Raw genomic sequence first — 14,592 nt, 5'->3', positions numbered from 1 at the left:
GAAAACAAAAGAGACATTAAAAATCGGAGGGGAAATAAATTGGATGCAAAAAACCATGGAATAAATAAAATTAAAAAGCTGGTTCTCTGAAGAGATTAATGAAAGTGATAACCCTTTAGCCACTGATCAAAAAGCAAAAAATAAAAGCAATGACAGCAAATGAGCAAGGTGAAATCACAGCAAAACCAGAAGAAATAAAAAGAATAATATGTTAACAAAGCTGAGAAAACAAAAGAAACAGAGGAATGGAATATCTTCAAAAATATAAATAGCCGAAGTATAAGAAGAACAGATAGAGATCTTAAATAACACAATCTTAGAACAGGAAACAAATGTAGCTGTAAAGAAACTACCAAAGGGAAAAACATAAAATAAAACTCTTGGACCTAATGGATTCAAAGAAGAATTCTATCCATCTTTTAAAGAACAGTGAGTACCTATACTTCATAAATTATTCTCAAAAGTTCAGAAAGAAATTACCCTACCAGAGTCCTTTGTGTGACAAATATAGTTCTAATACTTAAGCCAGGGAAGATAAAACACAGAAAGAAAACTTAGGCCAATATTATTAATGAACACTGACTCAAATTTTAAACAAATTTCTATCAAACAGTCTGCAGCAATTTATCCAAGAAATCATTCATTTAGATCAAGTTGGACTTGCAACAGGAATGCAAGGATGGCTCAATATTAGGAAAACAATAAACATAATTAATCATATTAAAAACCAAAACTTCCAAAACCACACATTCATCTCAATAGATGCAAAAAAGCCTCTATCAAAGTAAAGCATGTTTTTAATGCTAAAAACCCTACAAAGTATAAGCACAGAGAGACCATTTTTTAATATCATAAAAACATTTATGTAAAACCAAAAGCAAATATCATATGCAATGGAAATACACTAAAATCTTTTCTAATAAATACGGCAGTGAAGCAAGGATGCCCACTGTCCTCATATATATATATTTTGGATATAGTTTTGGAAATGGTAGCAATAGTGATAAAACAAAAGAAAAATATTAAAGGCATAAAGCGAGGTAGAGAGGAAGTAAAACTATACTTATTTACTAATAATATGACGATTTACTTGGAAAACCCTAGGGAATTAGCAAAGATACTAATTAAGACAATATCTTCAGAAAAGTTGCAGGTGACAAAATAAATCTTCAAAATCAAGAGCATTCTATATAATAATAAAACACAGGAAGTAATAATAGAAAGAGAAATCCTATTCCAAATGACTAAAAAATGCATAAAATATCCGGGGATCTAAAGTACACAAAAGACTTGTACAGATTCAATTAAAAGTGATCCCTTCTGAGACATCTCCAGAGGCCTCATGATGGAAAACGCTATCCACATCCAAAGGAAGAACTATGGAAGTTGAATCGCTATCATTTTTTTTCCTCTTCTGTTGAGTTTTGTTTCCTCTTTGTGATGGTTCCTCCTACTGGTTTTAATTTTTACTTACAACTTCACTAATATGAAAATGTTTAATAGGAATGTAAATGTATAGCCTATATCAGATTGTGCGCCGTCTTGGGGAGGGTGGTGGGGGAGAAAAATTTTAAATTCAAAAGCATATGGAAGTTATTGTTGATAAATCAAAACAAATTAATAAATTTTTTTAAAAAAGTGATCCTTACAGAAATAGAGAACAACTTAAATAGCTGGAGGAATATTCAGTTAGTACTCAGGGCTAGGTCATGCCAATATAATAAAAATGACATTACTATAAAAATTTATTTATACTTTTAATGTTATACTAATCAAATTATTAGGGGGATACTTTATAGAACTTGATGAAATAATAATAAAATTCATTTAGAACACATAAAACATTTAAAAAAAGATCTAGAATATCAAGGGAAATGATGAAAAGTAAGGAAGAAAGGTGAAAAGCACTTCCTGTCCTAAAACTAGGTTATGAAGAAGTCATCTAAACCACTTAGTATTGTTTAAAAAATAGAAAGATAAATGGAACAGATTAGACAAGGGAGAATCAGAAACAGCAGAATTGAAATAAGTGCTTGGTAAAACAGAAAAGATAAATTACTTAGGGGAAAAAACCCACCATATTTGACTAAAAAAAAAACTTCTGGGAAAATTACAAAGCAGTGTGGCAGAAATAAGGTTTAGATCAACACCTTATACCATATTCCACAATACATTTTAAATGGATACATGATCTTAACATTAAAGATTCTACTATAAAAAAAGAAGAGAAATAGATTATATACCTCTCACAGGTATGAGTGGGAGATGTACATTCTTACAACATGAGATAGAGCCAATTAGAAAACAAAATAGATAACTGACTACTGAAATAGAAAAACTTCTGCACAGATAAAATTAATTCACTTGGGATAGATAAGAAGGGAAATGCTTGGGGAAAAACATTGTATCAAATTTCTCTAATAAGGGTTTGGTATCCCAGATATATAAACAATTAGTAAATAAACATAAAACTTCTAGCCATTCCCAATAGGTCAAATGATACAAAGAAACAATTCCCAATAACCACATGAAAAAATGTTCTAAATCACTAATAATTAAAAAATGCAAATCAAAACAACCTTGAGGTTTTAATTAATACTCTGTCAATTGGCAAACATAATAATAAAAAATGGCAATAGTTAATGTTGAGGTGGTTGTGGAATAACAGGCACACAAATTGATTATAGGTGGAGCTATAAAATGTTATGAACATTTTGGAAAGCAATATGGAATTATGCAGATAAGATGATTAAAATGTCCATACCTTATGAAGCAAAGACTCCATCTCTGGGCTTATATCCCAAAGAAACAATCGATAGAAGAAAGCCCCTATATGCTTCAAAATATTTATAGCAAAACCTTTTATGATAGCTAAGAATTGGAAACAAGTAGATGCTCATCAACTGGGAAATGGCTAAATAAACTGTGGTACATGAAAGCAATGGAATATTATTGTGCTATAAGAAATGATGTGAATGACTAATATGAGAAACATGGAAAGATCTATATGAACTCACGCAGACTGAAATAAACAGAACCAAGCAAACAACATATATAGTAAGTGTAACAATTTAAAAGGAAAAAAACAATAAACACACCAAAAAATCAAAAGTAAATATAACAAAATTATAAAGATCCAGTAGGACTAGAATGAAAAGATATGAGGACAACACCCAACACACTCTTTTGTAGAAACTGGAGAGCCACAGGCTTTTACATGTTGCAAATGTTTTCAGACTTTTTCAATATGTTAATCAATTGCACTGATTTTTTTTCCTCTCTAAAATCATTATATGTTATAGTGGATGGCTCTTTGGAAGGAGGAAGAATACTTGGGATAGCTATGATGATATAAGAGAACATATCAATAAAAATTTACTTTAAAATTTTTTAAATAGAGAAGTAAATTTATTTACAGATTTAAAATGTTATACATACTTTCTGATGAGGTCACTGTATGATTAATTAACTAGATTACTTCATTATGAGACCTCTCATGAAGTGGGAATTAGACATAAGCATTTGTAATGTAAAAACAAAACATCAATAAACATTTTTAAAATCTTGAAAAAAAAAACCTAAATTAATTTACTTTTTTTTTTCTTGCCAAGAACTCTTTATTATAACCCTCACCTGGAGCAGGGGAGGCCGATGTGGATCCCCTCCCACTGACTCATTAAATGTGTGCACCAACACATTCCAAGCACGAATTAAGAAATGCAAACAGAACCAAAAAAAAATATATATATACATATATAATTTTTCCACTTCTTCCCCCATCCAAATGCTTCAAGTTTCAATGGCAAATTTTCCAAGGGAGTGCAGGGCCTGGGGGTGGCTACTCCCAGCTTCTCCATTCTTCTCAAGGGGGTGAGCGCACTGGGGGAAGGGGCAGGACAAGGGTTGGGTGGTTGCTTGATTACTGGTTAAGTTTCCTTCTGAGGTTTGTAAAATGTTTTTGTGGGGTCTTGTGTGTAAGGGTTTTCCCCTCCTTTTTTCCTCTCCCCATCCCCAAGTCTGACAGTAGACAAAAGGAACAGGGTGGCAGCGGCAGCCCCTTGTGCCTAAGCCAGCCCAAAGCCCTCCGAGCACTCCTGGATGGCCAACAGCAGCATATAGTGCAGCTTCTCGTAGCTCTCGTAGGCCAGCAGGTCCAGCTGATTGAAAAATGTGTGGGCCGAAGGCAACCGGTCTGTGGACCTGTCATCTTGGTGGATCTGAAACTTCTGAATGCCATTCATGCCCTCAAGCGAGGCAAAACCCTGGAGAGGCACCTTGGAGAGGCACCTTGGAGGTGCCCATCACAAACTGGAGGAACTTGGCACGGTCAGCCTGGTCAAAAGAATGCAGGGCTCTCCTGAACCACTGAATCTGGATGGAGTTGGGCTGGTACTTGTGATACTCTGTGTTGGATTTCAGGTCATCAATGTCTATGGTGGGCAGCCCTGAGATGAGAAGTTCCAGCTCCTGCTCCGTGAAGATGGAAATGAGGTGCTTGGGGATGATCTCATAGAAACCCTCCAAGAAGGCTGCCACTTGTTTTCGGATAGCTCCTGTCATCCTCATCTGGCACACGAGGTGCACGTACTCCTTCTTATTCTCCTCAGTTACCAGGATGTTGGCTCCATTTGGTTTGAGATCCCGAACCTCACAGACTCCAAACTCTTGAACCTCAGTGTTGAAAGTGAGGTCATAGCCAAGAGTGGAAACATCATTTTCCAGCAAGTAAACCAGGCCCTGGTAAAAGTGGTAGTCCTCACTTTCCATATCTGTGTACCAGACTGACTTGACCAGGATGTGTTTGTAGAAAGATCGGGTGAAGTAGCACTCTAGAAGCCGACTGTCATAGACGGCCTTGTGCCCAACAAATTTGAAGTAGCTGAGATGGGTGGGATTGCAGTGGGAGGAGGGATTGATGGTGTAGGTGACCCAGTAGCCGGGTGAGGTCTGGAACAAGGCGTACATGGGGTTAAACATCTCTCGGGAGATGATCATATACCACTCTTGGAGGAGGCCCCCAGCATCCTGGCCTTCCTCTCCTTCAAATGCTATGTACAATCGATTCTTCATTTCCTCTGGGGATTTTCGATGCAGCTCACGGTAGGAGTCTTCAAACACATGGTCACAGTGGACATGCACAGCCATGTCTTCTTTCCAGAGTCCCTCATCTAGATGCTCTAGCTCTTGGCGGAAATACTTGCGCTTAACATCAAAGTTGAGCACGCGGATGTAGTCCACCAGGACAGCGAAGAGCCCGTCTGCGAGATGGGTGGTGGACTGGTGTAGGATCTGATTTAGCACAGTGCGGTGAGTCTCTGCAAACCGAAGAAATTTCTGTGTGCCTGGGGGCAGGCTGGAGGAAATGTCCATAGATGAGGGCTCTTGGGAGAAGAAGGGGTCCAGGGAAGAGGGGGTGGCAGGGGTCAAAGGAGCAGGGGAGAGTGGCAGTGGCTCATCATTGATATGAGCCAGCTGGCTTTCCTGCATGTCCCGAACAGGTGGCTTACTCTCCTGTTCAGTGGCATGGACCAGAAAGAAGGCTTCAACAGCAGGCTGCAGCACTAGCACTGCATGCTGATCGTGGGATTCTTTGAGCTCCTTCAAACACTCGCCCAGTATGTCCCAGAGTTCATCTAGGCTCAGCTGCTCACTAAGCAGAGGAAGATCGGGGGTCTCTCTTCTTTCTCCTTCTCACTCTGTTGGCTTCCTTCGGAGCCAATGGACTGTGTATTTTGAGAAGCAGGGGATGGCCAGTCCACATCCATGGGAGACTCATCCCTCCAGGAAGCAACCTCAGACTGGCTGGACTCCGACGTTGCTGTTTGCTGCTGTCTCCTCACCCTTTGACCCTCACGTAACATTTGTATAATGGCATCAGCCTCAGCCTCCAGCTGCCGAACAGCTGCCTGGATGCTGCTAGCTGAGCCCAGGCTGGAGGTACCTAGCCTGCCTGTCTGCTTGGCCTTCTTGTTAGCTCTGTATGTGTCATCTCGGAGCTGGATGATGACCTGCAGCACCCGCAAGAACTTCTGTGTGGATGTTTTTGACGTCAGCATGGACATGGACGGCAGTTGGAGCTCTCGACCACCCACTGGGCGCTTCTGAGATGCCATGATCACCACGTTCTCAGCCGTGTCAAACCTGCTCTGCATCTTTCCTTTCAGTTGGGTAGCCTGGGGTTGCTCTTCGGGCAGCCCGTCTGGAGACAGGATCTGACACTGGGCTTGCCGCTGCTGCTCCAAATTATATTCTCGAAGCTTGGCTAGGAGGGTCCCAATCTGTTTGTAGAAGGTATAACCCAGATGCCTGGCTCCATTTAACAATACTTTAAGAACAGTGTCTCGGGTCGCTGGGTCACCCCTGGAAAGTTGTAGCAGAACATTGGCTGCATCTTCCAGGCTTTCTTCTGAACACGAGTGTGAGGTCATCACCTGGGGAAGAGGAAGTGAGTGTAACTGGGGCAGCTTCAAGTCACATGCTGTTCACTCTTGTCCCCCTACCTGGTCCGTTCCTCACCTCCACAGAGAACTGGAGCTGATTTTCGGGCAGGGCCAATGCTGCCATCTTGCTGTCTATAGTGCTTCCACTGTTTCCCTCAGCAGCCTTCACTGGAGATTTGCTGCTCTTCGCAGCAGCTTCAAAGGAATAGCAATGACAGGAGTGAGTGTCAGGCAAACAGGAGAACTAGAGGCCAGCTCAGTGGGACAAGGATGGGTGCTGCCCACTGGTGATGTTGGGCCTTAGCTTCTGCTGTTATCTAATTGGTGGCCAGGCCTTGATGGCTTCAAAGGAGAACAGCAGAGCCTGACCGTGAGGAAGAGAATTCTCCCTCAGGGTTGAGAACCAGGTCTTGACATCTTGAGCTCCCGCTAGATGCCCGAATACCCGCGCTCCGCAGCACCAGGACCTGTCCGTCAGCCTGGCAGAAGCCTCACCATGCCATCCCCTCTACTGTCACAGACCTCTACCAGTTTCCCTTGCCCGACTAAGCACCATGCTTTCTGCTGCCACTAGCCCACAACAGAGTGACTACTGGAGCCTCAGCTGTGACTGAAATGGCTCCCGTGGAAGGTCCCTTGCAGCCCAGCAGACAACCTTGAAACCCTGCCACTACAACTGACTTGCAACAACAGCAGTTGGCATGGCCGTGGGGGCGGCTGCCACAGGAGCAGCGGCTGAGGCTCCAGCTGGGGTGGGGCTGGGGGTGAGGGGGCCTGAGGTGGCAGCTCCGGCGGTGGTGGAGGTACCAGTCGTGGTGGAAGGAGTGCCGGTGCTGCTGCCTGGCTTGGCCAGAGTCTCTGGTGCTTTGTTCTCAGGCAGCAGGATGGAGATGAGGGACAGGAGGCGCAGCAGTTTCTTGGTGAGGAGGGAGCTTCGGGGGATGACCGGATGAGACAGCATGCTCATGAGCTGCCGTAGGGGAGAGGCTTCGAGGCTGTAGAGAGAGGTCTCTCCCTCATTGCCCACGCTGATGGACACTGACTTGACAGAGTTTTTGCCTTTTCGGCTGACGTTCGTATCGTCCAATTTGACCAACAAGGCCCCGAAGTAGGTGGAAGTACTGCTGCTGCTGGTGGACTGGCTGGGATGGGGGCTCCAGGCCTGTTTGTTTTTCCTCTCCCGATCGCTGTCACAATTTGTCTCTTTGGTCCGCTGCTGTGTGAAGTGACTGGGGATTAATTTACTTATTTAGTGCCTTACTAATCAAACTTCCAAAGGAGCTTAAAAAAATAATAAAATGCACCTGGAGGAATAGCAAGGAAATCAGTGTAAAAAATGTGAAGGAAGAGGGTCTAGCAGTACCAGTTGTCAAATCTAACTATGAAACTATAATTATCAAAACAATTTGGTACTGGGTAAGAAATAAAGGTTGAGCAGTGGAACAGTAAATGAGCACAGTAAACCCATGTTTGATAAAAAACAAAGATTAAACTTATTGAGACAAAAATTCATTTTTTAACAAAAAGTCATGGAAAAACTGAAAAGCAGTCTGGCAGAAACTAACAATATCTCACACCATATATCAAGATAAACTCAAAATGACTACATGATTTAGACTTAAAGGGTGACATCATAAGCAAATTAGAGGAGTATAAAAGAAATTACCTGTCAGATCCATGGATCAGAAAAAGAATTCATAACTAATTAAGACATGGAGAAGCTAACATGAGGTAAAAAAGATAATTCTGATTTAAAATTAAAGTTTTTGCACAAATAAAAACAATGTGGCTAAAATAAGAAGAGGAAGAAATTAGGGGGGAAATCTTTGCAATAAGTTTCTCTGATAAAGTTCTCATTTCTAAGCTATATAGAGAAGTGAGTCAAGTTTATAAAAATAAGAACCATTCCCCAATTGATAAATGGTCAAAGGAAAGGAAAAGGAAGTTTTTGGAGGAAGAAATCAAAAAATTATCTAAAAAAATTATCTAAATCATTAATAATTAGAGAAATAAAAATTAAAACAGCTCTGAAGTACCATTTCACACCCATCAGATTGGCTAATAACAAAAAACAAAAATAAATGCTGGAGGGGTACTGAGGGAAAACAGTTATTTTAATGCACTCCTGGTGGAGTTGTGAACTGGTCCAACTATTGTGAGAAATGTTTACAACTACACCTCAAAAAAACTATTAAATCGTGCCTGCCCTTTGACCCAACCAAACTTGCTATCAGGTCTATAACCCAAAGAGATCAAAGAAAGAGGAAAAGGAATCACACGAACAAAAAAATTATAGCAGTTCTTTATGTGGTGGCAAAGAATTGGAAACTAAGGGGATGCCCACGAATTGAGGAATGACTAAACAAGTTATGGTATATTACAGCTGTTCCTATGCTGTAAGAAATGATGAAGAGAGTGGTTTTTTCCCCAGAAAAACCTGGGAAGACTTCTATGAATTGATGCAAAGTAAAATGAGCAGACCCAGGAGAACAATTTCTATAAAAACATCAATAATCAGCTTTGCAATACTTAGGAATTCTAATCAACACAATGACCACAGTTCCAAAGGACTCATGATGAAACATGTTATCACCCTCCAGACAGAGAACTGATGGATTCAGAGTACCAACTGAAACATATTTTTTTTCTATTGCTTTCTTTTTCTTTTTGACATGACTAATGCAGAAATTTGGTATGTATGAATACATACATGTAATGGGCTTTGCTTTTTCTTGCCTACTTAAGAGGTAGGAAAGAGGAAAGAATTCGGAATTGAAAATAAAATAAATTTGTAAAAAGGTATGGGGCAGGGGAGGGGCAGCTAGGTGGCACAGTGGATAGAGCTCCAGGCTTGGAGTCAGGAAGACCTGGGTTCAAATCTGGCCTTAGACACTTGATACTTACTAGCTGTGTGACCCTGGGCAAGTCACTTTAACCCCGATTGCCTCATCAAAAAAGAAAAAAACAGGTGGGGAGGGGAGAAAGATATTATAACGTGTTGAGGTCTTGAACAATAGTTGTGCCTACGTGAGTGGAGAGAAGGGAATGTGTAGGAGAGATTTCGTGAAGGTAGAAATGACAAGATTCAATAGATGTTTAATCAATGCTTGTAGAACTGTACTGGCTATATTGACAACTGATTCCAATATGATGGCATATCTGTAACTAGTTGCTTCCTATTTTAAGATATAATCAAATTCTTCTTCTTCTTTTTTTTTTTTGGTGCTGTCATCTGGTGTGCACTATGCCCAGGACATTCTATTTTCTTTCTGTTAGAAAGTACTTATACTACATAAACATGTCTCCTAATTAATTTACAAGTCTTTGGTCTCTTTCATTTCTCAAACCTAAAACATAGTTTCCAAAACTCTTTTTTGCCATCCTCCTTTGTATCCATCTTCACGTGGAAGTTATTTAGTATTATGCTATGTAATATTATGAGTATTATGAGCATTACGTTGACTTGCTTTCAAGAATTTTGTTAAATATCTCAAAGAACTACTTTTTCATCCTCTACAAATGTTGGTACATAAGTTTCAATTACCTTCATGGTGGTCATTTTGCTTATGTTCATCAACAAAACAAGATGAGATTACCAGGTATCCCATGAAATGATTGTTTATTATTACCTTTGAAAGCACAATTAAACCAACTCCAGCATTTGTTTCTGCAAGAACCTGTAAGCAAGCTTTCTATTTAGCTGCTGCTTTTCTTTATTTAGCTGCTTTCCTTTATTTTCATCAGCTCTGTAAACTGAAAAAAAAATGATATTGATGTGATTCACTTCTTCTAAGTGTATGGCAATTAACTGTACAGTAGAAAAGAACTCAATTTGGAATAGTTGATGTTTACAGAATACTTAAAAATTGTGATTCTTAGTACCCTCTGGCTCCATTTCTTCCACTTCACAACCATGACCCCAGAAGGCAGCCACAGGAATGAGTGTCATTTTAAAATTCCCTTTTGTTCAATGTACCATGGCCAAATAATTAATCACTTAGAGACCACCCTATTCTTAGCTAGGTTGCACCACTAACAACATAGTATCTCAATAGAACCAATTGCCTTTCTAACATGGTAAAACTTTTCAAAGCTCACACTTCAGATGAACAGCCTTCAAGAACTCAGGGAAACCAATAAGAATAAGACTTTGTGGAGTTTATACCACATGGAAATATACTAATATTTCCAGCTCAACTCTGCCCAATTTAACAGGTAAAGCAAATAAATATTTGTAGAAATACAATTACAAAAATCTTCTAAAGAAATAAAGGATAACTTAAATAAATGGAGGGATATGCTGGGTTGTGGCAATATAATAATCTAAATTGATTTGCAAACAATTGCTATACTAATCAAATTACCCTAGAGATATTTGGAAGAATAGAGATTCTTTAAGAAAAAGAAAGAAAGAAAAGAGATCCTTAACTTTTTTTGTATTATCAGTCCCTTTGAAAGTCTAGTGAAGCCTATGGATCCCTTCTCAGAATAATGTTTCTAAATGCATAAAATACACATGATTACAAAGGAAATGAAAATTTAGTGAAAATAATTTTTTTTTCCCATATAAGTTCATAGACCCCTTGAAATCAATCAAGAACTCCTGTTATGGAGCAAGATAGAGTAGTAACAAAATTCATTTAGAGGAACAAAAGGTCTAGAATCTAAAGGGAAATAATCAAGTCAACAAGCAATTATTAAAAATCTACTATGTGCTAGACATTGTGTTAGGCACTACCTTAGATATAAATAAAGTTAAATAGTCCCTGCCCTCAAGGAGTCCACAACATGCAAACAATCATTATACAAACAAGACAGATACCCATAAATTGGAAATAATCTCAGAGAGAAGGCACTAACATTAAGGAGGACTGGAAAAGGCTCCTGGCAAAAGGTGATATTTTTGCTAAGCCAGGGAAGCCAGGAGAAAAAAAAATATAAACGAAGAGAAAATAACACAGATGTCTAACTATTCTACAAAGCAGTAATAATACATACACACATACACACACACACACACACACACACACACACACACACACACACCCCTATTTGGTACTGGTTTTAAAAAACCCAGAAAAGTAGATAAATGCAAAAGATTAAAATAAGAAACAACTGAGACTTGTAGTTAATATGACAACATGAAAGGTTATAGAGCCCAGCTCTCTCACCCATTCCCCAAAACATTTCTGAAAAGGACTCCAACACAAGGATAAAGAAACCCTAAGAGAAACAGAAGTTCTTCTAGTTAAGCCAAAACTACCCAAAAAGACCACCAGAGGCTGGGACAGGGGTTATGCCAGGGAAGTCAGCATTACATCAGGTAAATATGTCCAAAGCTTCCATGTTCTGGATGAGGGAAAGCCATGGTGAGTGGGATTGCAAGTATTGAAAAGGGGCCAGGAAAAAGAAGCCAGCACAAAATCCAGTAAACAGACTGGAAGATGGCAGAGGTTGGGACAAGGGCTACACCAGGGGAGCTAGTAAACCAGGCTAAAATCAAAGCCAAGAACACTTAGAATAATGTTTTCAAATGCATTATCTATCTATCTATCTATCTATCTATCTATCTATCTATCTATCTATCTATCTATCATAAAAGATATGAAAAGTGAGTGAAAATAAAAACGTCATTTTTTTTTCCCATTCAAGTTTCCCATCCAGGAGAGTAAGTGAACCTGCTCCCATAGGTGAATACACAGAGAGAAAAGCACCAACCTGTGCACTCCTCAGAGGACAGAGAGACATAGCAAAAAACAAGGCCACCTCAGTAGCTGGGCACCTTTGCCAGGAACTTTGTAAGGTCAAAGGATCACAGTATCATAAATTTAGATTTGGAAGATATCTTAGAGACCACTAAGTCCATCTAACAAATGAAGAAACTGAGGCCCCAAAATATTAAGTGTCTGAGGTGGGTTCAAACCTAAGTATTCCTTACTCCAAATCCAGTGTTCTACTCACTACGTCACACTGTCTTTCATCAGCAGGAGACCAGTACATCATCCAAGTGGGGCTCATCAGGGCTACAACCTCCCAATAAGAGATTTTGCAAAGAGGAAACAAAGGTCAGGATGAGGATGGCTCCACAGTGTATCACCAGGATATTGAGAGAGAAGCCCAGGACTGAGGCAGAAGGTGGCACCTAGTATCAACCATTCTAGTAGCTTCTAGACTATAGAAAAGACAGGACAAAACAGCCACTGAAATCCAGAAGAAGCAATTAGTTCTGCAAGTACAAGCAAAAAATCAGTGTGGGGAAGACTGCCAGAAAGACAAGAGTATCTGGAAGAAATGAAGGAAGGAATTAAAAAATAAATTACAGCTCCCAAGGAAAAAATTGGAAAGAGAATAAATAGCTTAAAACAGAGGATAGAAAACCTGACCCAAGCAATCAACTCTCTGAAAAATACAACTCCATTAGACAAGAAATATTAAAATACAGTAAAAAATGGTAAAAAGTAGAAGAACATGTAAGATATCTCTGGTAGGAACAACATGTAACAGGGCCCCAAACAGGCTAGGGTTTTTTTTTCCTTAAAAGGCAAAGAAGGTGTCCCTGAGGTTCAACTGGTCCAATGGTCTAAGGTTTAAGCCAATGGCTCTTTTGGTTTTTTGGCTTCTTGGTTGCTAAGGTATATAAAAAAAGCCAAATCCACAAGAATTTAGTACCCTGAATGTCAGACTTTTTTTCTGAAATATTATATTTTTGTTCTTCAAAAAAATTTTATTCTAAAATTAACCAACACAAATAAAATTAGCATTTCCATGTACAAAATAGAACAAGAGAGCTTTATGTGAAAGTATGGATCTCTATTAAGTATAGCTTGCTTTTCATTCTAAGTGTATAAATCTGTCCTGTTTAATTGCATATAAATTCTGTTCTCCCTATGCATTCTTTAAAATTTTTACAATGACTCATTTTCATTTTTTTAAGGCAACCCTATTGCTAGCTCCCTTCTCCTCCCATTAATCTCAAATGGAAAAATTCCCATAACAAATCTGCCTAATCAAACAAAATAAATTTCCACACTGTGTGTGAAACTCCATGTCTTATCCTGCACCTTACATCCATCGCCTCTGTAGCAAGCTTCATCTTTGAAAAGTGATTGGTCACTGTACTCATCAGAATTCTTAAATCTTACAATGTTGTTACTGCATAAATTTGTCTCCTGGTTCTGCTCACTACACTCTGTATAGATTCATAAAAGTCTCTTCAGATTTCTCTGAAACCAACCCTTACAGTCTTCATATAACATAATATACCTTACATTCATATACCATAATTTGTTCAGCCATTCCCCAACTGATGGGGACCCCCTTACTTTCCAGTTATCTGCCACTACAAAAAGAGCTATTACATTTTTGTACCTATGGGTTTTCTGCTTCTTTGATCTCTTTGGGGGTCCAATAAGAATTTTAATTCATGTTTGTTGAACTGAATAAAAAATAAATATGTCTATAGATCACAAGGGCTGCCTGTGTTTTAAAATGTTACCTGATTTTATTGACACCTTCTGTATTTTCTTTTTAAAAAATTTTGAACTTAACAAATGCCAGGTAAAATCAGCATATATATGTATATCTATCTATCTATCTATCTATCTATCTATCTATCTATCTATCTATCTATACCTATCCCTCTATGAAAAGAAAAAGGTTTATACATGAAATGATCTCTATTATCCATGGTTTATTTTTCTCTTTAAGTATATAGGTTCAACCTCTAGATTTACTTCTCTATCCTGATTTATCACCTGTCTGTGTCTGACTACTCCTCAGTTTCTTTTGCTGGATCTTTATCCAGGTCTTGCCCATTAACTAGGTCCCAGACAACTCTGTCCTGGGCCTTTCTTCTCCGCTCCCTTTACACTATTTCATTTGGTGATCTCATCTGCTCCCACGAGTTCAATTATAACTTCTATGCAGATGACTCTCAGATTTACTTATCCAGCCCTATCACCTAACCTTCAGACTCACATCTCCAACCGCCTAACAGACAACTCAAACTGGATGCCCTGTAGACGTCTTAAAAATCAACATATCTAAAATTGAACTTGCTCATTATCTTTCCTCTCCAGATCCTCCTCACTTCTGAACTTTCTATTACTGTCAAGGGCACCACCATACATACTACTAGTTACCCATGATCACA

The 14,592-nt window shown here is 39.0% G+C and overlaps 2 protein-coding genes across 4 annotated transcripts in view; both read right to left on the bottom strand.

Annotated features, from left to right (window-relative positions):
• FOXK2 (forkhead box K2) overlaps positions 1-14,592 on the bottom strand; it is a 121,367-nt gene that overhangs the window by 86,064 nt on the left and 20,711 nt on the right. The window lies entirely within an intron of this gene.
• LOC144457693 (E3 ubiquitin-protein ligase HUWE1-like) lies at positions 3,603-7,499 on the bottom strand. Its single transcript, XM_078155757.1, is given in 5 exon segments — positions 3,603-4,292; positions 4,294-5,666; positions 5,669-6,431; positions 6,517-6,635; positions 7,122-7,499. Coding segments are annotated over 5 exon segments (2,769 nt in total). The 5' UTR covers positions 7,408-7,499; the 3' UTR covers positions 3,603-4,064.

This window comes from Phascolarctos cinereus, unplaced genomic scaffold, assembly GCF_003287225.1.
Source record: "Phascolarctos cinereus isolate Bilbo 61053 unplaced genomic scaffold, phaCin_HiC Scaffold_5;HRSCAF=322, whole genome shotgun sequence".
In the NCBI taxonomy this organism is placed as follows: Eukaryota; Metazoa; Chordata; class Mammalia; order Diprotodontia; family Phascolarctidae; genus Phascolarctos; species Phascolarctos cinereus.
The sequence above is the reverse complement of the archived record's forward strand: the minus strand, read 5'-3'. Positions and strand labels throughout refer to the sequence as shown.